Genomic DNA, 23,853 nt, shown 5'->3' with positions numbered 1-23,853 from the left:
TGTAAAAATCAATAGCATATATTTTGGAATATAATTGGAAATTATATTAGAACTGTGTCTGGCATGAATTGAAACTACAAGTCATTATATGTAATAAAGGTACCGCATGCTGGAAGATTCTTGATTTTGTGCCAGCTGATCTTTGCAAAATTGTTAAGACTTTCTCTAGGATGGCTGCTTACAGCATGCCTACTCCTTGTCTGGATTTAATAATATTTTGTTCCTCTGTTAAAATTATGTTGAACTTGAAGTTTAAGATACATAAAAGGGGCAGCATCATTTGATGATCTATGCCAGATTAAGTCTGTAAAGGTTTAAAAAATCAACTTAGTAAAATAGAAGCATAGAGGTTACAAATGCAAAAAGAACTGTCTGTACTATTAAATGTTATAAAAATATTTTCATTGTACTGCTTGGAAAACAAAAGAGAAGCTATGGAAGAATACTGAGATTAACATTAAACAGTCTTCCTTGAACCAATTCATAGAGATGATAGAGAAGATTGTAATCAGATTTTACTCAAATAAAAGCAATCATTCACTGGAATTCATAGAAAGGTTTCTTCCTCAGCTCTCAAATAACTCAAATCTGGAAAAATTGTAAAATAATGCACCCCTTGCTACTTTTAAATCCCAAAAGTAAACCTAGGTATTCAGGGAAAGAAAAGTTGTAAAAACAAAATCTACCAGGTATTTAACCAGTCACTTTATGCCAAGCAAACAGAATATCAATTGTGCCATTTCACCTTTGTTGAGAAATGGGAAAGCATAATGAACAAGTTAAGATTGATAGAAGGGCTTTTTTATTTCAAAACTGCCTGCTTGGGCTGTATATGTGGGCATGTTAATTTTTTTAAACCTTGTATTGTATATATACATTTAGTTTCACAAGTGTATTTATTTGTGTGTGTATGAGTGAGTGAGTGAGTGAGTGATATCTCTTCTTTGTCCATGTGTTTGTTTTGAGATGCTATCTATTTATTGCAAACTTTATTTATATCCTACTTTTTCTCTAAGGCAACAGGCTTATTTCTTCCATTTTATCTTTACAAGCAGATCTCTTTAATTAGCACAGAATGAAAGTATTATAAACAGTCTAGCCTGTAAGCTGAAGAAAAATAACTTGAATTTAGAATTATCACTGAAATGATGAAGGCTATGAAAACCACAATGTAATAAAGGATGTTGTAAAACTATATAATATAAATGTGATTACATAAAAACTATGAAAGTAGAACTTTATGGCTGTTAGAAGTATTTTTTTTAATCAGGCAACACTGAAAGTTTAATGAATCCTTTGCAGAAATGACTGGAAATTAAATACAGTAAATCTTTCAGTTTTTAGAAACAATCAGGGACTCAGTATTATGTTATAGATTTTTAGAAGAAAAAACTTCTTTGATAGAGTATCAAATGAACACAAATTACAATAATGTTTAGGCTAATTGGAAAGAATATACATACATACATACATACATACATACATACATACATACATATTTACTTATTTATTTTATCATATGCTTACAATATAATAGAAATAAGAATAAACATACGTTTATATATAAGAAATAGGAAATCATAATTGCGTACAATAGGACAGGGAAAGTAGGCCCGATTGTGGACTTATGCATGCCTCGTACAGACCTCTTAGGAATGGGGTGAGGTCAATAGAGGTTAGTTTGAGGGTAAAAGAGTGGGGGTTTGAGCAGGTGACAACGGAATCAGGTAGTGAGTTCCAGACATTGACCACACTGAAACTGTACTTCCTGTAATCAAGGTTGGAGTGGTATACATTAAGTTTGTTGTGTGCTCCTGTGTTGTGGTTAAATATTCATTAACCAGTAAGATGTTGTAACATATGATTTTATGTACTATGCTTAAGTCCAATCATAGCCGGCGTAGTTCAAGTATATAGTAGTTTTATATATATAAAATCCTTTGCCCAATATTTTTTCCACCCTGTCCCTCCAGTAGAATTTAAACAGACAGATTGATGAATTATTATGGAGTCATCTGATCAAAAGCAAGAAAACCTCGGCATTCATTTATAAATCAAACCATGCCTACTGCTCACCTAATTAGCACCAGCACAGATTCTAATTAAATCATTTACAATACCCAGCTACATAATTGGCCGACAGATTGAGTGAGGCCTTTACTACAGGCAGTAAGTACTTTTCAAAGCCTTGCTTTCATAGCCTATTAATGGTTTATAAAATATTCAGACTGACAAAAGTTCACATTTTGGGGGAAATATGCTGTCAGCACCATTCATTTCTGCTTGGAGATTCTTTTATATCACTTTTCAATAATTCAGGAAGTAATTTTCTTCCTTTCTTTTTTTTGTTGCTACCTTCCAATTTTAACTTCATGTGCTATTGCTTTATTGTAACCAACTTATTTGTTGTGATCCATGAGGTTTTTTAAAAAAAACATAAAATGACTTATCCTAGCTCAATTTGAACCAATTTCACATAATAATCAATTTCCCATATTTATTTAATTAAAATCAGTACTGATATGATTCCAATCTGCTTAAGTCATTATGTGTCAGGTGCAAGAAATCAGAAGGCAAGGTGGTTGAAATGACTACAGGTTTATTGGATGTTAACATACTCTACAAGAATCTGGACTACTAACAATCAAAGCAAACTGGCAGTAGATAAGAGTCAATGGAATTCAAGCTGGACTGGACTTAAATATTTTATGATAGCGAAGCAACTTGAGACTGATGGTGCACTTAACCCTTCCCTCAGGCTCAGCCTTCCCTCCTACATCATGTTTAGAACTTGTACTGCAAATCAACACATTTTTATATATAGGTAGTCCTCAATTTACAACCACAGTTGAACCCAAAATTTCTGTTGCTAAACAGAAACAGTTGTGAAGTGAATTTTGCCCCATTTTACAAACTTTCTTACCACACATGATAAGTAAAACATGGAAGGTGTTAAGTTAGTAACACAGTTGTTAACTAAATTGGCTTCCTCATTGATTTTGCTTGTCAAAAAGTCACAAAAAGTAAACACACAACCTCACATGATCACAGGGATGCTACCACAGTTATAAGTATGAAAAATGGGCATATGTCAGTTTTTTTCAATGCTGTTGTAACTTCAATCAGTTACTAAGTGAATGGTTGTTAAGTTGGGGACTATCTGTACTTCCTGGTGGATCAAATATAGCTAGCATTATATCACTCTTTAACTGCAATAAATTTATCTGAATTGAATAGAAATATGATTTCTTTAGGGGTCCTTGATGCTCTCAAATCTTGTTTGCCTGCAGAAGTTTCATTCCCAAACTAGGTAACATCAGTGCTGCAAGAAAACAAAGTAGGTAACATCATCAGTCTACAAGAAAACAAGCAAGCTCAGAGACCCCTGAGCTACAAACGTTCTCCTTTATTAGTATGATTTTTGTAGGACTTTTCATCATAATGTGCAATAGAGTATAAATAATAGCATTTAATCTAGTTTAGAAAAAAAAGAAACATAATTCATCTGCTAGTTAGTATAAAGGAGTCTTAATGGTTGATTTAAAATGATATAAAAGTAGAACAAAAATAACTATAATATATGTTTGTTTATTGTGCCTTCAAGTCCAAGATCATTACTTGGACAAGTCCCTGTGATTTTCTTGGCAAGATTTTCTAAAATGGTTTGCCATTGCCTGCTTCCGAGGACTGAAAGATAGAGATTGGCACAAAGTAACCCAGCCAATGTTGTCTTAAAAGTGGGATTAGAATTAATAATCTCAGACTTCTAATCTAAAACTATCCCATCAAACTAACTCTCAATATATATTTAAATAAATATAGAAAGTTAGATGGGACTGTTCATTTCATAAATATTGCAAAATTGGTTTTCACCAAAATAAAATATTATGATTAATTAGAAACATATAATTATATAAAGTAGATCACATACATACACACATACATACATACATACATACATACATACATGGGACTGGAGGCTAAAACTTATAAAGAATGGTTGCTGAAATTGGGTATGTCTAGTTTGATGAAAAGGACTCAGGACTAATAGCATTGTTCCAAGGGTGTGATTCAATTTTTTTAACAACCGGTTCTGTGGATGTGGCTTAGTTGGTAGGCATGGCTTGGTAGTCATGTGACTGGCTGGGCATGGCCAACTCAATATCACTCACATTGAGAGGCGCTTCTCCACGCCTGGCCTCTCATGACTGTGGGGATGCTGCAATGGTCATAAGTGTGAAGAATGGTCATAAGTCACTTTTGTCAGTGCCATTGTAACTTTGAATGGTCACTAAATGAACTGTTGTAAGTCAAGGATTACCTGTATAAACATACAAAAAGCTTCTTTGCTTGCAAAAAGCTGCCCTAAATACCCATCATTAGATTAAAAATCCCTGCAAGCTGGAGTTACAAATCATGCAGGGTGCCAGAGCACCTTGAGGAATTAAAATAGTTAAAATGCAATGATAACTATCAGCAGCCAACTCTTGCTCATAAAGTGAAACTCTTTATTAAGAGGTCATTTAAGCTCTCCAGAAAGAGCACACTCAGGCGAACACACTCAGCGATCCTTAGATCCATTTGTACCACTTAAAGATACCAGCTGGTCTCATTCACCTCAAGATATCCTAAGGAATCACAAGATATCCTAAGGAACTCATCCAGATTTAAGGAAAGATCACATGCCCTCCCCCGAAAGGCAGTAAAAAAATTATGCCAACCTTGCGTCCTGCCTCTTAGAAGTACAACCCAAAAGGACAGTGCATGATACCACTAAAGCAGTGAACCCACTAAACCCCTCTCCGCAGATAGAAAAAGAAAGCATGAGGCAGGAAAAATTCAAACACAATACAATTAATTAAATCACAACAGTAGCTGTTACTTGTTAAACCAATTACCAGAACTAATAGACACAGGAACTAGCCAGATTTCTCAACTTTTCAGGAACAGAAATTAACCTTTTTCCTTCCAATCAGAGCTGAATAGGGAAAATTATCCCATCAATAAACACAGAATTAAACTTCACCAAAAATCAGTTTTAGACCAAAACTCAGAAAAGGTATGTAAATTCATGTTTGAATGCCAATCTTTCCAGCTAGCCAAGAAGCCTTGCTGAATGTCACTAATCTTGGTTCCTTGTCATTAAAAGCTTCTTTCCAGCAGCTCTACTCTGTTATTCAATTATTTCTTCAAAGTGCTAACTCCAACAGGGGAGTATTTCCTCACAACAGCAGTGTAAAAAGCTTAAAAGAACCTTTCCCTTTAAGAAAGTCAAGCTGTCAGGTTTTCAAGTGAAATGGCTACACATATATCAATTTCGGGCTCCACACAAGCAAAGTACCAGCAAAGGAGGAAAAAAAAAAAAACTCCAGAGAAGGAAGTCTAGTCCTGCCAAGAATATAATAAGGGTTAACGGAGAGGCAGTTTTTGTAAGCAACAACACCAGAATGTTTCCTTCCTGCCTTCTTTACAGGATTAGGCCAGTAAAGTGGAAAAAAACAAAAGGAGATTTCTTCTAACAACTGGTTTTCCTTACTGCATAGAAAGTTAACAACTGGTTCCAGTGAATAGATGCGAACCGGCAGAATCCAACCCCTGAGTGTTCTAATATCTCAGGGGCTGCCACAAAGAAGAGACAGTCAATCTATTCTCCAAAGCACCTGAACACAGGACAAGAAGCAATGGGTGGAAACTGATCAACAAGAGAAGCAATCTACAACTAAGGAAAAATTTCCTGACAGAACAATTAATCAGTGAAACAACTTGCCTCTAGAAATTGTAAATTCTCCAACTCTGGGCATTTTTAATAAGAGATTGGATAACCATTTTTCTGAAATGCTATATGGTTTCCTACCTAAGCAATTTGGACTGGCAGATCTTCAAGGTCCTTTCCAACTCTGCTATTCTGTTCTGTTCTGTTCTCTTCTATATAGAGTGTGTGGTGTGTATGTATGTATGTGTGTATATCTATATCTATATCTATCTCTATCTATCTATCTATCTATCTATCTATCTATCTATCTATTCTTAAGTTTTCGCGGGTACTTACATGTATGGTATTCAGCTTTGTTCGGGTATTTTCCCACGTCACTGTAGTTGTGCTTTTAAAGTTGTAGCAACGTTTCGGCAGAATGATGATGGCAGATGATATTCTGCCAAACGCTGGTACAACTTTAAAAGCACAACTATAATGACGTGGGAAAATACCGAACAAAGCTGAATACTATATATATATATATATATATATATATATATATATATATATATATATATCTATATATATATATATCTATATATATATATATATATATATATATATATATATATATCTATCTATCTATCTATCTTTGGTTGTTCGGGTTTTCCCACGTAAGATTCAAGTATCTAGGCAACGTTTCGATGAAGTCTCATTCATCATCTTCAGGCTTCTGTCTTCGGCTCTTGCTTCTCAGAGTGATGTGAGATTGCAGCTGCTTCCTCCTTTAACTGCCAGTGGGGGTGGAACTTGATTGGGTGGGGGCTTGGCTGTGTTCTGATTGGGTGGGGGGTGTTCTCATTGGTAGGGGGTTTGGCTGTGTTCTGATTGGTTGGGGGTTGGCGTGTTCTGATTGGTTGGAGGCGTGTTCTGTTCAGGTGAGGGCTTGGTTGTGCTCAGGTTAGTCTTAGTTGCTGGGGGATTTGAGTTGGTGAGCTGTGATCTTGCTGTTTGGCTTCGAGTTCGTGGTCATGCTGCATCTTCATAGTGGGTGTCGGTTTGCTTCATGTATGGCTCGGAGGGGTTTGAAGTGGGTAGTGATGCAGCTGCAGTGCAGCTTCTGGTCCATGGTCGTGTTTCATCTTCTGAGTGGGTGTGAGTCTGTTTTCTACATGGAAGTGTGGTGGTGGCATCTTGTGTGGCTCTCATGGGTGTGGGTCTGGTGTCATTCTTCATGTTAGGTACTCGTCTGTTCATGAGGGCGGGTTTCCAAATGGCTGGAAGGCGGGAGGTGTCATCTCATTTGTTCATGCTGTGTGGGCGTTTTTCTATCTCTATGGCTTCTCTGATTATTCTGCTGTTGAAGTGTTCGGTTTTGGCGATAGTTCTGGTATTTTTAAAATCAATTTCATGTCCTGTGGCTTTGAGGTGTTGGACCAGGGAAGAGGTCGTTTCTTCTTTTTTGATTGAGTTCTTATGTTCTTCAATGCGTGCACTTATTCTTCTGTTAGTTTGTCCAATGTATGTGGTAGGGCAGGCAGTGCAGGGGATTTCGTATACTCCTTGGTTTTCTAATTCGATTTTGTCTTTGGGGTTTCTTAGGATGGTGGATATTTTTCTGTTTGTGCAGAATGCTGTTTTGATGTGTTTTTGGAGGATCTTGCTGATTTTGTCTGTAGTGCCTTTTATATATGGGAGGAGGGCTTTGCCGTTTTCTTGTTCTCTGTCTTGGATTTTGGTTGGGGTTTCTTTTTGGATTAGGTGGGTAATCTTCTTTCTTTGGAATCCATTGGCTGTAAGTACGTTGGTGAACAAACGAGATGACACCTCCCGCCTTCCAGCCATTTGGAAACCCGCCCTCATGAACAGACGAGTACCTAACATGAAGAATGACACCAGACCCACACCCATGAGAGCCACACAAGATGCCACCACCACACTTCCATGTAGAAAACAGACTCACACCCACTCAGAAGATGAAACACGACCATGGACCAGAAGCTGCACTGCAGCTGCATCACTACCCACTTCAAACCCCTCCGAGCCATACATGAAGCAAACCGACACCCACTATGAAGATGCAGCATGACCACGAACTCGAAGCCAAACAGCAAGATCACAGCTCACCAACTCAAATCCCCCAGCAACTAAGACTAACCTGAGCACAACCAAGCCCTCACCTGAACAGAACACGCTCCAACCAATCAGAACACGGCCAACCCCCAACCAATCAGAACACAGCCAAACCCCTACCAATGAGAACACCCCCCACCCAATCAGAACACAGCCAAGCCCCCACCCAATCAAGTCCCACCCCCACTAGCAGTTAAAAGGAAGCAGCAGCTGCAATCTCACATCACTCTGAGAAGCAAGAGCCGAAGACAGAAGCCTGAAGATGATGAATGAGACTTCATCGAAACGTTGCCTAGATACTTCGAATCTTATGCGTGAGAAAATCCGAACAACCAAAGATCCACATACAAATACCCATGAGAACCTCAGAAAACAAATATATATATATATATATATATATATATATATATATATATATATATATATATATATATATATATATATATATATATTAATGCCAATCAACATTAATAATGAGATATCTGAAGCCAATTACAGCATGTAACTTCAATGGACATGGACAGTGTCTTCCATACACTTAACGTGTATGATTCATATATTTCAAATCTTGTATTTGATTTGTTTTGTTAAATCAATTACATTGAAATTATTAATTAGATCTGAAGCTTCTACTGAATCATAAAATATATGTATCCATGCATAATTGTAATGTTATTTTTCCATATAGCATTTTTTGTTCATTTAATGTATCTTATTAACTTTCTGACAATTACTGTCCTCTACATAGAATTAATTTTCTGATTGGAAAAGGCAAGTTTTTTTCTTCAGGTTACAAGTAATTCAGAATTTAATAATGTTCACAATAACAGAAGTATAACAAAAGTTCACTATCTATGGTACTATTATACATGCTTGCATTTTTCATCACCAATTATTTTAATATCATAATTTGTAATGCTTTGCATTTTATTCTAAAAATCCTGATCTTTTTAATCAGCAAAGTTAATCTTGTTTAATTAGTTACACATGATATTTGTAAAAAACCTATCAAATAATAAATTCAGGTAGCCCTCCCTTATCAATTGTATTTGGGACCAGAATTTCCATCACTGTGATTCAGTTGTAAACTGTATTATGTGACTGCACCATTTAGCAATGGAAATTCCAATATTTCCAGGTGCTGTCATTAAACAACTCACTGTGGATTGTTAATCAAGGACATCATGTGTTTTGCAATTTTCAGTCAGCTTCATCATTGACTTTGCTTGTAGGAAACTTGCAAAGACAAATGGGAATCACATGACTATGGACCACTCCAATGTCATACTTGGGAGCTGGGTGCTGAGTCCCTGAATCACAATTACAGCATCATCTTTTAACCTTGCAGGATAGAGTGTGGGCAACTGAATGGAGTTAGCAGAGTGTTTAACGGCTGGATGCCCGTCTTGTTGCCAGTGTGGAGTTTTGTTCAGCAGATATATTCCCACTGTGCCCAGAGAGAGAAATATCTGCCTCTACCTAGGATCTAACTCACAGCCTCCTGACTGTGAGACCAGAACTCTACCTCTAGGCCACCACACCACTCCTCTAAATCATAATTACATGACTGCCACAAATGTAAATACAAGAACCTGTCATAGTACCACTTGTATTTACATTTGTGGCAGTCATGTACAAGTGGTCATTAAAGGAGCCCATATAGTTATGCCCAGCTATTAAAAAGTGAAAGAAGTGCTAAATTATACCTTATTATAATAAAAATTATTCTCTACCAGAAAGGATTTAGGCTATTCTTAAGGAATTGCAATGTTTCCTGCCTCAACTAGAAGAACTTCATTATTCCTTATGGTTTGGGAAATCTTCTGCGAATAGTACTAGCAAGATGTGTTGGATTATAGTTTTCAAAAATCCAAGAGTACTTCACAGTTTTTTTTAAAAAAAGCAGTCACTCAGATGATGTCCATTAATGGTACCATAACCAAGCTTTCCACTGGTTACTTTAAAAGCTGAGTTAGTACACATTGGAAGAACTGTTCCATTGAATACTAGGACTCCAAGCTAATCATCCACAATATAGTTTGCAGTAGTTTCAGGAAAAATAGTCTTTGGAGATTATGGGGAATTGATGTGGTTAATTGTACACATTGCTCAGTAATTGAACATGATTAGTTCTGCATCATTTAAAGCCTCTGCATCATCTTCAAGAGATGTAGAGTGCAGTAGAATAATTAAGACATGAAATTACTACCAGTAAGATACTCACACTATAGTATAGTAAATGAATTAAAACTGAACAAAGAGAATCTTAGTCATTGCAATCACTATGAAACCTAATGACCAAACAAGGTCCAGGAATATCCTTAAGACAGATATCTCTACTTCAGACCATTTGTTACCTTGAGACCTTATCACATTTCACAATATATGTTTGTCTTAGCTTTCTGGACCCCTTTAGCTGAAAAGTTACAAATCATGACAGGATTAGAACTAATTCATCCTGTAGCCTAACAAAACCAAGCATGAAACCACTTTTTATCTCTCCAGAAAGCATTTTCATTAACTTATTTATCACCGACTTTCTTTTCCCAAAGCTTATCTGTTAGGAACTGATAGATATTTTTCTTACTTGGAAGATATAATGCAAAAATGTACCTCTCTCTTCTTTGTTTCTTAAAAAAATCAAAAGATATTTCTGTTACTTTTCTAATAACTTGATATTTTCAGATTTTTCATAAAATACCTACCAGAAACCAATTTGGACAAACCAATAAATTCACTGAATGTGGATCCATTTAGCTTGAATCACTTGTCTATTATCTAACTGTTTCCCAGCCTTGGCAGCTTTATAATATGAGGATTTCAACTCCCAGAATTCCCAGCCAGTATGCTGATTGGGAAATTATGGGAATAAAAGTCCACATATCTTAAAGTTGTCTAGTTTGAGAAACACTAATGTACTCCTTAAAGAATGAACGGTTTACTACTAATTTGTATTAGAAAGGATTGTGTGGGTAAGCCTTTGTAATACTTGATTACACAGTTATTTTCATGTCTGAAATTCTTAATTCCTGTCTGCTATCATTTTTCTTGCTGTTCTTATAATCTTCTCAGTTATGATGTCTTTGCTACTTGGCAAGAGGGAAAAATGAATGTCTGTGTTTGCCATTGAAATATTTGAAAGCTGTACAAAAGTGAAAATGGAATTGTTTTAATCCTGGAAGTAAAAGATAGACATGGAAATTATATTTTCTCACTATTTCCTACAGATCTTTGTTTCCTATTTTGAAGTGATTAATCAAACAGGAAAAAAGAGCATTGATCTGGATTAACTAAATAGACTTTACCCATAATAAGCATCCTCATCCCTTCCTGTTTACTTTCATAAGTATCAATATAGTGTTTTGTTTAAAGCTTTTTCTTGTACCACTATTTTATTTAGTAATCCTATGGACTAAAACAGGGGTGTCAAACTGGTGGCCCGTGGGCTGGATGCATCACATGCAGGCCATGCCCACCTCAAATCCGCAAAGGGGAAAAACTTCATTAAACATCACATGACAGCAACGTGACTCTGTGAGTTTGACACTCGTGGACTAAAAGATATTAAAGGTAGTGTTTTAATCAAAATATAATTGATCTAAATTAAAGATTCAATATGTTGAAAATGTTTTTGTTTACAGTACAGGTACAAGTCTTGGCATTATGTATTTAATAATAAAATATAGAACTCAAAACAGAGCATGGGATTTTGCAAACTTTGTTTTTACTATTAATGAAACCTTGCAAGAGCAAAATAACTCTTCATTTTAATTGAATTTGTGGGTAAACACATTTCTAAACACCTATTGACATTCAGAAAATTTAAAAATATTGTTCTGATTCCTTCCTTCCTTTTCAAATAACAGTAATGCTTTGCTCTTTTTATCCCAGTCACTATGCAGTTTCAAATGGTTAAGTATTTGGCATCTTGGGTTAATAAAGTAGATGTTATTAGACCTACTATTGTGGAAAGATTGGTTATAGCAAAGAAGAATTTCCCACTCGATACCTGGGTTATTCAAACTTCTTTTGGTCATATAGAACCACCTGTATTATAGTCAATTGTAAACAGCTGTATTATGACATTATAAACTATATAGCAGTGTAAATATGGTTACAAAAGGAATTATATTTGAAAATAAATCTTCCCAATCCCAATAAAACATTACTTTAATTTTACTAGGCAATATTTCCTATAAACATTTTGTTGAAATCTGAATTATGCATGTGAAATAGTAAATACACACCTGAAGCAAGATTTAAGATGTAAGCACATTCTTCATTTATCATCTTAAATATTAGATCAGTCAAATAATTGTCAAAACAATGCAACAATTGAATCTGCTTCTATAGTACAAAATATCTGGATTTGCAATTATATAATAAATCATTTGCTACTGAATATTGTATTTTTTAAAAAAGATAAGGATGCTATCTACATTTACCTACTCTGATCCCAACTGGCTGCAAAGAGCAAAAGTATCTTTCTGCCATAGTGATCACGATTTTCTAGCACTCCTGGGAATCCATCAATCAGAGCTCGTTTGATCCCTGGATCATCAGCCTTGAAATTTTTAAACATATCCAAATTCAGCTGCCGGTACTGGAAATACTGAGCCAATAATCTGAAGGCATCTGTTTGATGAAACTTTCTGGCTCGGAGGAATCTCAGGATGAAGGCATCATCTGTACGCAAGAATCCAATGTCAGGTCTTGTGATGATCATGTCCCTTACTTGCTGAATATCCTGGTGCAAAACATCTGGGTTTTCATTAAGTTCCAGACGGGCTTTCTCTATGATTTCTGGACTAAGTCCAGTATGCAAATGGGTCATGTCTTCAAAAGTTGCTTTTCTAAATCCTTAGCTTTAGAAATATGGTCAGAATATGCAATGGCTCCATTCAACTAAGAGTATGTGGTGATCCATTCAAGTGCATTTATCTCTTGCATTATATTGAGTGGAAAACAAATTCCATTTATATCCCCAGATATCTATCCAAGGTACAAATTTGCATTCTCTGAAAAACAAATATATAGATCAAAATCACTAATTATATGTGAATAAACAGAAATTGAATAAGTACATTTCAAAACACTATATCTCCCTTTTTATTGCCAGTATAGACCTGATTAAAATTGAACTATTTTGAATGGAATAATACATTGCCATCAATTCTGTGCCTCATATACATCAAGATGAAAATATAATTGCACTGAGCCATCAGCACTGTAGATATTACATTGATTTAATATTTAGTATTATGCTATTGCTCCATATTTAACAAGAATAAAATTAAAAATGGAAGACTAGGGGTATGACGTATGTATTCTGAGAAATAATAACACTTTTTGTAAATAAACCTGCTTTCATCTGGCTAAATGGAACTTCATTCTCATTGAGATCATATTTTCCAAAGAATTATACTCAGAGTATATTGCATGGCATTGCAATCTACATAATTGTTTCTGGTGAAACTCTGAAGCAAGATTAGAAAAGATTTCCATTGAAGACATGCAAATTACCTAATAATTAACACACTGGGGTGATTCAGTCAGTTCCTTCTGGACAGATTCCTGGACTCCCACATCTCCCACAACTTTTCACATATTCCAATGCAGAGAGTCAAAGGGATCAGTCCCTCTGTTGAAAAAAATTTCTATGTGTCTTTGTATATATGTGAACTGCAACACATATAGGACTCAAATAATTTGTCTATATCTATATTGATGACAAATCCACATATCCATGGTAGAATCAAAGAGGGTCAAGGGAGGGCAGGAGAGGGGGGGAAAGAAGAGGAGAAGAGAGATTATAGTGAAAGTGGAAAGATTACTGGAAGAAAAATGATTCCATTTTCATTCTAGTTGTTTCATTTCTTTGCTTTTCTTTCAGGTCAATTTTTCTCCTAGATTTATTCTTGAACTACCATGAAATTCCCTGTCTCAAATTCAGAACTTTTTTTCACTCTTGTATTCTCATTAATTCTCAGACTTTCATCACAAACAATTAAACCAGTCACATATTTAAATCCATTCCCTTTTTGTCACACATAAAGAACTTATGTTGAACCATATATTTATCCAAAACAAATAGAATGTCTGAGCAGATGATCATCAATCCAATTGCCATTGACTCTTGAATATGCAAATGGAACACTCACATTAATGAACTCTGTCTTACTCTCTAATCCATTCATCTCAATTCACAGAAAAGAATTGTTTAAAAAATTTTCCTGAAGTATAATGCAATATTTGATTATAGGTAGAATTTTAGCATAAAACTACCCAGGCAATGGATCCTTTGCCTGCAGAAATTGAACCTAGATATCACTCTTCCTCTCAAGATGGCAAAAAACCCAGAGTGCTTCCAAAAAACAACAACAATTCAGGACAAGAATCAGTGAGATTGCATCAAAAATGACTTCCTCTTCCAGGAAGCCAGGTGAGTTTTCCCCTGATAACCACGAAGATGAGTCCAGATGCAGAGATAACTGATATTCCTGTTTGGGGCTAATAAGCTTTAAAAGTACAAAGTTCTTCCTTATAGCGGTCTTATTCATAGAAGAGTAAAGACACACTGGAGCGTTAGTGAAAATTTTACTTATATTCCATCTTAGTCATTATTAAAGCTGAACTCTGAAGATCTTATAATCTACTCATCTGTCCAAAAAGGTCAGGTCACATGCCTTCCCTGAATTAGCCCTGCTAAGTCATTATTTATTTGTTTGATTATTGCACTTATATACCCAGAGATAAGCCTAGATGTAGAAATGCATGCGTGAATGCTGTACTATGCTAACCAGCTTTTGATAGGATTCAATAGACCATAGTAAGTAGCAGGAAATGTTAGGCTTTACCAATTGAGCTAGTTAAAAGAAAGAAAAAAAGAGGAAGTTGTTCTAGATAAGATGGAAACTAGTAATATTTCTATCTGCATGTGTGGTACTGAATAGATTGGCTTGTGCTAGCAGATCATGAAGTTAAATCTTTTCACATAGTAAATGAAATGTTTTGGTGAAATGCCACATTTTGCATGAGCACATATAAAATCACTAAAAAGTAAACACTATATATCATTCATTTTTACATCCCTTCTTTCATTCTAACATTGGGCCTTAAGGCAACATGTAGGCAGCCAGAATAATCAATATTCCTTTGAAGTTTCCTGATAGTACTACTAAATATAAAATGTTAATGGCTATTATAATATAGTCATCTAGTGGCTGACCTATGCCTACTAGTTGTTTCATTCATAAAAATTCTTGAATGCTATAAAGCAATTAAACAAAAAAGTATTTAATTTTCAGCTTTAACAATTAACATTTATCATTAAAATAAAAACTGCTTTAGACTCCTATCCTGTTATTATAATCTGTTTACAAAATCTGAAGATACAGCTGCCAGGTCTTTAGTATGAAACCTAAGATGTCATAAGGTCTCAATATGAGCTGATCCAAGTCGGTGGTCTTTTGCAATTGACAGATGGAAATTTTATCAATGAGCAGATTTTTGAAGTGCCATTCAAGATTTCAGTTTATGCCATAATTTTTCAATTACAATTTTCACATCTTGATACTTTATGTTCTTCTCCAGTCCTTTATCTACCTTTCTACTATCACCACATATTGCCACATCAATTATCTACACTTTTTTCTTTTAAGCCAGTTATATCTGCTGTGTTATGAGCCAAGACTTTATCAGTCTACATTCAGAAATCTCAGAATATTTTAACATGTTCATTTTTGACTACTGTTTCAACTATATGTACTCACCAATTTTTTATTACTAGTACATGATAATTTTTGCAGATGTTACAGTGAATCATTTTGGCAGGTGTGCTTTCTTGTATAGTTTGTACTAATTACAAACTAAATGCAATTAAGTTTGTGTAATATTCTAGCATGATCTGAATATATGATCTACTCTTTCTTCTGTCTCTTTGCACAATCTGCACTTTGAATCACTTAAAGATTTTTCAATTTTGGCTTTGATTGTATTAGTTTGAATAGCTTGCTCTTGTACACCCAAAAGCAAGCCTTCAGTTTCTTTTTAAAATATTATTATATAATAAATACTAGTCCCGCCTGAAACACAGTCAGCTAGGTGACCTTAGCCAGTTACTTTCTTGCAATTCTAGAAAGGAGACAATGGCAAGTTATTTCTGAAATCTTTCAAGAAAACTGCAAGTCTTTCTAGGTAGTTTCCAAGAGTCATAACTAACTTGAAAACACAACACACACACACAATGAAAGATAGAAAAAAATACAAACACACATTTACCACTTAATCTGGCAAGGATTACTTGTGAGAAGTTATTTAACTTTCAGTATTTAACTGAAAATTGAATAAACATTATAGTTATCGATTCTACAAAAATCTGTAACTATCTCTTCCGGTTTGCCAGGCTTCAGTGACAGCAGGGATTCACTTTCTCCGCAATCCCTGCTGTGCTAGCCGTCTTGGTGCCTCCGATCCTGATGGATCTGGAGGATAAGGCTGCACTGTTGGGGTAGCTGAAGATAGGGGGGATCCAGACAGGGGTTGAGGGGTATCGCAGACCCCCTCCCCAGCCGGCAATAACCCCCTTTTCTCAAGGCGGTGGAGCGGCGGTCTCAATGGCCACCACGAAGAAGCCGGCAACTGGATTAAGAATGTGCAGGAGGAAGAAGAAGGAAGTTTTAAAATGAAAGTTTTTCTTGGCTGAACCGGGACTTTAAGGACATATCTAATACCTGGAAAATTACTATTCTTTTTGGATGCTACAATGTTTCTAATGGAGGTTTTCAGTGGCGAAGGAAAGTGTTAAAAGAGTAAGTTACTCTCCCTCCCTTATGGAACTAACAAATGGACATGGAAAATCTGCTCTCTAACAGAAGGTAAAAATTTAAAGCCCTTTGTTACAAGTGGGAAGGGAGAGGCTTGGGGAAAAAAAATTATTCCAAGACTTTGTTGGAGGAGATGCTTTGAAGATAAAGAGATTAGAAACTAACTGCAAAAAAGATTTAAAATACAGATTGGGTTTTTTTTTCCCTAACTGACTTTACCCCAGGAAGAGAAACTGTAAAAGGAAGAAGTTTGTGCTTTGCCTGGACTGTTTGATGACTTTGGGACTTTGGGATTTTGGGGAAATGTTTTAAGTTTGGAAATATTTGATTGGCTTAATAACAAGAAGAGGATACAGAAAAAGAAGAATAAAAAGTTTATAATGGCTCTACCTCTCAATGAACTAAAAAAACAATATCTAAAAATAAGGAAAGAAGGCAAGGACGCTATGGGAGAAGCCCTTTGTTTTCTAGATATGGCGCTTGCTATGTGTCAGCAAATTAAACAACAGCTGGAAGAAGCGGAGGAAGAAGAAGCCATTTTTAATGAATTAAATAGTGTGATTATGAAAGAAAGGAGAAAGAGAGGAGGGAAAAGGAAGGGCTTAAGACATAAAAAAATTTCTATGAAAGAGAAAAATAAGATGCAAAAACAATATAATGCCAGAAAGCAAAAGGAAAGAAGAATGCAACAGAAAGGGGAAGCCAAGAAGGCAGAGGTTTGGAGAGGAGTGGGTAAAAAGTCTAGGTGGGCCAAGAAAGAAAGGGAAAAGGGGGGGAAAAGTTATAAAGGTATAAAACAAGATGGGAAAAAGAAAATCTTTTTTAGGGACAAAGGGTAATATATGATTCTTTTTTTAAAAAAAGGGATTCTGCATAGTACACATGATAGTAATGTAGCAGTTGTATTTGTATTAAAAATAGAAAATTAGAATTTTATAAGATTTAATAAAAGATTAAAATATTAAGGTACAATGTTAAAATGTTTAATAATGAATGATTTTAAATTTTAATAAAATATTAAAGGAAATGTTTAAAATATTAGTTTAATTATAGAGTTTAATGGGCTAATGTGTTGATTATTATAGATTTATTATTGTAGTATTTGTTTTTTAAATAGTAGAATGTACTAAGCAGAATCAGATTGGGACTTAGGTGTTATTTCAAATTTCAATTTAGGGGTATGATAGAAAGGCATCATACTCTGATTAGAGATTTCAGGAGAAATTATTCTTTTTTTATATTGGGAATGAAATAAATGTAAATGGAAAAATGGACAAAAGATATAAAAATATTGTCTTAAAGTATGATGAAATATATAAGTGGGGAGGAGTTACATAGAAGATATAGAATGGTAAACAAGATAGGTAATGGTATATAAGAAGAGCATGAATTTAATTGAAGTCCATACAAAAAGAGGTAATCTGGGGCCAAGTTACTTTCTAAAAGGAAGTTTTATGTTTTTTGTGCTTTATGTGTGTGTGTTTAATTGAGAATTAATAAAATCTCGGAGGAAGGCCAGATGAGAACAACTGTAAACAAGCCAGAGGAAAATATAAATGTGATGATTGAATAGCAGATAAACTAGAAAATAAATGTGATTGAATAAGAGTAAAGAGAAATAATGTGAAATTTGTTAAAGGGAATTTACGTGTCTATATGGAAATGGGATAAATTAGAAGAATGTGATATAAAATAATGTGTTACCTGCCTTGTAAAGATTTATAATGGAAAGAGGTTTTATGTTTTTAATGTTTAATGATGTTTTGTTTTGTTTGTTGTTAAAATCAATAAAATTTGCTTAAAAAAAAATTAAAAAAAATCTGTAACTATGTTTACAAAAAAACCTACAGTATCTTAATATAATATTTGTCTTCTCACAACAACAGAAATCAAAGTGTTTAAAATATGTTATATTCAAGGAATTAAGAAATGAAAAAACTAATATTAAGACAGGGAATACATGTATGTATGTATGTATGTATGTATGTATGTATGTATGTATGTATGTATGTATTACAGAAGTTCATTTTTCCAAAACTTGGCAATAGCAATAGTGTTTAGGCTTATATACCACTTCATAGGTCTTTACAGCTCTCTCCAAGCAGTTTAGTCAGCATAATGCCTCCAACAATTTGGGTCCTCATTTTATCAACGTCAGAAGGATGGAAGGCCAAGTCAAACATGAACTGGTCAAGATCAAACTTCTGACAGTGGGCAGAGTCAGTCTACAATACTGCATTCTAACCACTGTGCCATCTAGGCTCTTAAATAAACAACTGTTAAAATGTTGTTTGTATCAGTTAGGACCAGTTTTATTTTCCTATATAATAAAATGTGTATAACCCACAAATTTGATGCAGAACCACCACCACCCCCAAATAATTCAAATACAACTTTCCAACATAATAATGTACTCACCCAGAAGTCCACACAAAGTTAACATATTTACAATATCAATAATACTTACTTATATAATGCTTCATGGTGCTTTACAGCCATGAGGACCCACATTGTTGGGGGCAATATGCTGAGTCCTCATTTTACCAACCTTGGAAGGATAGAAGGTTGAGTCAACCTTGAGCCAGTGAGAATCAAACTGCTGGCAGTCAGCAGAATTAGCTTGCAATACTGCATTCTAAACACTGCCCTCCCATGACTCTATAAACAATCATAGAATTATTTGCTCAAATAATTGATTTATTAAAAAAATACTGAATGGATGAAGTTTATAGTCTACTCTTTTTTATTTTTCACCATTCTTCTAATTTCTATTTATTTTAAGCTGTCTGCAAGGTTCCATCTTTATTTTTTATAGTTGAGATTACTGAAATAAACTAGGGCTAGAAGTACATGTGTCAGGTAAAAATTACTTGTAATATAACATTATTCACAAAAATGTTTTAAAAATTATGTTACGATTTTGGTTGGCTGAAAAAAAATGCATTTTTCAAAGTCTTGCCTGCCCATCACTGCTTTCAAAATATTAATGAAGTTTATGCTTTTAATGCTTTGTTAATTTTTTTTTTTTGTGACTCAACCTTATGGGAGCCCTCCCTAACTTAGCTAGATATGAGCTAAATTGTAGTCAAATAATCTGGAGATCATTAGGCTTGAAAAGGTGTGATCTCTATTTTGCAATTCTAGCACAATATTTGATTATGTATTCACAAATGTTTGATGTAATGATTACTATTACACCAATTATAATACTCACACTTCTCAATCTTATTTATTTATATCCTGACTTTATTTTACATTCTTTTAGAAATAACTCAAGGCAGAAAACAATCCAAACCATGTTTTTCCTCCTATTTTCCCCATAACAACCACTCTGTGAGGTGAGTTGGACTGAAAGAGAATGACTGGTCCAGTTACCCAGCTGGCTTTTATGGCTAGAGTGGGACTTGAACTCACAATCTCCCATTTTCTATCCTGGTGCCTTAGCCACTAGTGTATACAAGTATAGATGTAGGTATATCCATAGACATAGATATACTGTAGATTAGGCATAGATTAGACATAGATGGTATAGATATATATAAACAGTAGATTACATATATATAGATATATTTATGTAGCAATAACTGATATTTGCCATCAATATAAGTTCAGGACTATGTCTATTGCAATAAACTACATCAGTGACTCACTGTTTAAGTGGAATTACTCAACTAAATGTTGCCATAATGACAGATAAGTTGTATTATTGGTTTCTTTGTTCAATTTATATCCCACTCTTCAAGCACAAGATGGAATATTGAGTTGAAAAAGAATGATTGGCTCAATGTAACCCTTAAATTTGGCCTTTCCTAAATCACCATACCATACTGGTCCTAAGTCACTATATTACATATACTACACTGATATGAATCTGTTTATGGAAATGTCAAGGTAGGCTTTCTTTGTTTGTCAATAAAAGCAACAAATATTTTCCTCCCCCCCAAAAAGGTTCTGTACCATGTATAAAATTCATCTCTCAATTACTATCACGATATCAGTGATAGTTTTGAAGGCCCAATTCTGCTGTTTCGAATTGATAAGCTATGCTTAATTACATCAATATGTTATTGTTAATCTAGTTTTAAAAAGGTTAGAGAGCCAAAGGAAAGCAATGACAATCCACGCAATGACAATCAAATGATCAAAAAGCATTCTTTTAAACATTCTCTCTCACATTTGATTGTTTGGTTCTTGATTTTTCAGAACAGGGATGAGTCAACAAAACAGGAAAATTATTAATATATCTGCTGTAATTTCATTAAAAATGAAAGGCATAACAAGAGCTGAATCCCTGAAATCAAACCAGGAAATTAATTTGTTTAGTGATACCCTGTTGTAAGCTAAAAGGGAAAACGTATACGTGTGCCTGCCCTGCATGACATCATGCTGTTACATAACATCATTTTACTTATTGGCACTGCACTAACTTTTAATGTACTAGGACTACTTATGTTATTGTCTCATTATACCATGTAACCACAGGGAACTTCTCTCTCCATGTGTGTCTCATATTTGTATGTCCCTTCCAAATATAAACCAATTGTATTTAAGAACAAAGAGCAGCCATCAGTTCTTTAACTTTATTATTTTCATTCATTTTCCTCAAAAAAAAAGCCCAAGAAAAGATTGCTAGTATTAGAAATATATTGTAAAATAACTGTATGGTTTCATTGCATTTAGTTATGTTTATTAAAATCTTGACATTTATACCTCATGGGGGGGGGGAATAAACCATTACTTTCAACATTAAAGTAAAAAAGGTGATTGGTGGAAGAAATTCACTCTCTTCTTTATTGACTGATAATTATTTTTCATTTCAAAGTTATTTCAATTGTTCTTTTTGGATTTTTTTTAAAGCATCTCTTCAAATTTAAGGATAATGGAAGCAGACAGGAAATTATTTAAAAGCAGCTTTTGCCTCCTGATCTTTACAATTGCCCCATTTCCTCAATGAAAGACACATCCTTGCTCTCAACACACCCACCCACCCACTATTCTAACTCTTGTACACTTTGACCTTTCTTTTCTAAATTCTAACCTTCAACTGAACTTCCTCACTTAAGGCTCTTAGAAATATTAGTATATACATGTGCATGCATGTACACATGTGGTTATTTTTTCTGCTCCCCTCTGAGAATTTAAAGATGCTCGAATTTAACCTCTGTGGGAGTTTAAAAGAAAGGGGGGAAAAGCCACGGAAGTCCAGGAAGAAGAGTTCGGTAATGTGGGAAGGAAAAGCTTAAGAACAGATGGATTGCAGACAAGAGCTGTCCACATAAGATAGTGCTGAAACGCCGCAGCCATGGCATTGCAACAAAAAGAGAGAGAGAGAGAAACGGGAAGAAACAAAAGCTACTGCAAGCACAGAAAAGATGCATCTCAAATACCTTTAGAGTGCCACCCTCGATGTAGATAGGGATGGGTGCAAGACAGCTTTCCCTCTTTGCAGCCTCAACAGAAGATCTCTCTAAACAACTGTGAATGAACAAGCTCTGCCTCCACGGGGCTATGCATTTTTGGATAGGATGAGTGTGTGTGCTTCTCCACACAATAGCAGTCATCCCCCTGGGTCCTAAAAACCTCCTGTCTTCTATCCAGTCTTACAGCAAAAGAATACAATGCACACATGACAATAAGATCCCGCCTGTGTGACAGATGATTCCAGAAATGCTGTTCATCATATGGCATTGTGATATAGGAATATGTAAAAAAAGAAAAGAAAAAGAAAAGAATGGGGCCCTTATGCAAAAGAGGCTGATGCTGCAATATTGAGTGTTTGCATGTGTTTTTTGTTAATGCTAAGGCAGTTGGAGATATGATCCTGAGAAAAGAAATACCATCTCTTTTTCTTATAGCTACATGTTAGAAAGAACACTAATAAAGCTGGAAAAACCACCATCTGCATAGCAACTGTATGTTCCCAAAGGATTTATTTTGCTTAGCACCAGCTATTTAAAATGTCACTGAAATTCAGCATGTGGGAAAAAATTAAATCTCCATAAAGCATCTTCCTTTTTTTTTTTCACTGAAGAACTTTCAGGGTATCATCCAGACATAATTTCTTCATATAATCAGATTGGAGAATTATATATTATCTACTTAATTGTTTCTATATACATATATAAAAGTAGAAAAAAATGCAAGGAGTTACTGCAGGAATAAATTTCCAGCTTAGTCCAAAATCAGAATTTATTGGTGGAAATCTAACTAATTTGCAATGCAGCATCAAGGAACTCCATCTCCCATATATTCCACAGCAACAACAACAAAAAAGGTTCAATTACATTGCTAAAATCCTGAATAGTTGAATAATGGGAGTGGGGTGTTGTTACACAAATCTATTCTCTTTTATTATTCAGGACACATTCCTGGTCTCAAATATTCTTTAAGTTTGAATACATTGCTTTAAACTCTAACCAGTAGATATTCAGGATTCTAAGTAGGATGGGAACTAAAGTTGATCCTGCAAGCTTGATGACTGTTGGGATCTATGCTTAATTAAGTATTATTTGGAGTTAGAAATATGGCCCAAATCTTAACATAGATAGCAGAACAACAATTAGACTCACACATTATAATAAGCTATGGGTAATATTAACCAATGACTGGTTAAACAAGGATAAGATTAAGAAAACATACAGCAGGAGGAGGAGGTAGAATGAGTTAAGTATCATGTTAATACGACAGCATAATTCACTATGGTATCTAGTATTTTAATTCATTATTGAGATATGTAGCACATATGAAATCTGTATACCTATCCCATATTTCATTATAACAGTGGTGGCTAACCTTTTTGGACTCCTGTGCTGAAAATTGTGCATGCACTCTCTCTCACATGTGCTCACATGCCAGCACCCAGAAGGCAATGTGCATAGCCCCCCATGCCCCCTGCACATGCGCACCTGATCCCTCCCACTGCTTCCTTACCTACAATGTGCACTTTCCAGCTTATTTTTGGCCCATTTGAGGCCTTTTTCAGCCTCCCAGAGGCTTGAGGGAAGCCTCTGCAGCCTTTGGAGGCTGAAAAATGGCCCTGTTTCATCACTTCCAGTATTTTCGAAATATAGGAAGTGATGAAATGGGCTTGTTTTTTGGCCTCCAAAGGCTGAAGAAGGTTCCCTCAAGCCTCTGGGAGGCCTGAAAAAGGCCTCAATCAGGCCAAAAATCAGCTGGGAGGTGCATGCATGCACAGTGTGG

At 35.0% G+C, this 23,853-nt stretch overlaps 1 protein-coding gene across 2 annotated transcripts in view; it reads right to left on the bottom strand.

Annotated features, from left to right (window-relative positions):
* Nucleotides 1–22,204, bottom strand: part of CLVS1 (clavesin 1) — a 52,958-nt gene extending 30,754 nt beyond the window's left edge. The window contains exons 1-3 of one of the 2 annotated variants that reach the window (XM_087931301.1): nt 22,041–22,204; nt 13,352–13,469; nt 12,274–12,846 (exon numbers count right to left, since the gene is read on the bottom strand). In XM_087931301.1, coding sequence (XP_087787427.1) covers nt 12,274–12,662 — 389 coding nt within the window. In that variant the 5' untranslated portion in view covers nt 12,663–12,846; nt 13,352–13,469; nt 22,041–22,204. The remainder of the gene's footprint in view (nt 1–12,273; nt 12,847–13,351; nt 13,470–22,040) is intronic. The other variant, XM_026705901.2, reaches the window with a different exon arrangement.
* Nucleotides 22,205–23,853: the final 1,649 nt, after the last annotated feature.

This window comes from Pseudonaja textilis, chromosome 3 (assembly GCF_049901715.1).
Source record: "Pseudonaja textilis isolate UNSWEBS1 chromosome 3, rPseTex1.2, whole genome shotgun sequence".
NCBI classification, from domain to species: domain Eukaryota; kingdom Metazoa; phylum Chordata; class Lepidosauria; order Squamata; family Elapidae; genus Pseudonaja; species Pseudonaja textilis.
Note: the sequence above shows the minus strand (reverse complement) of the source record. Positions and strands in the feature narration are given on the sequence as shown.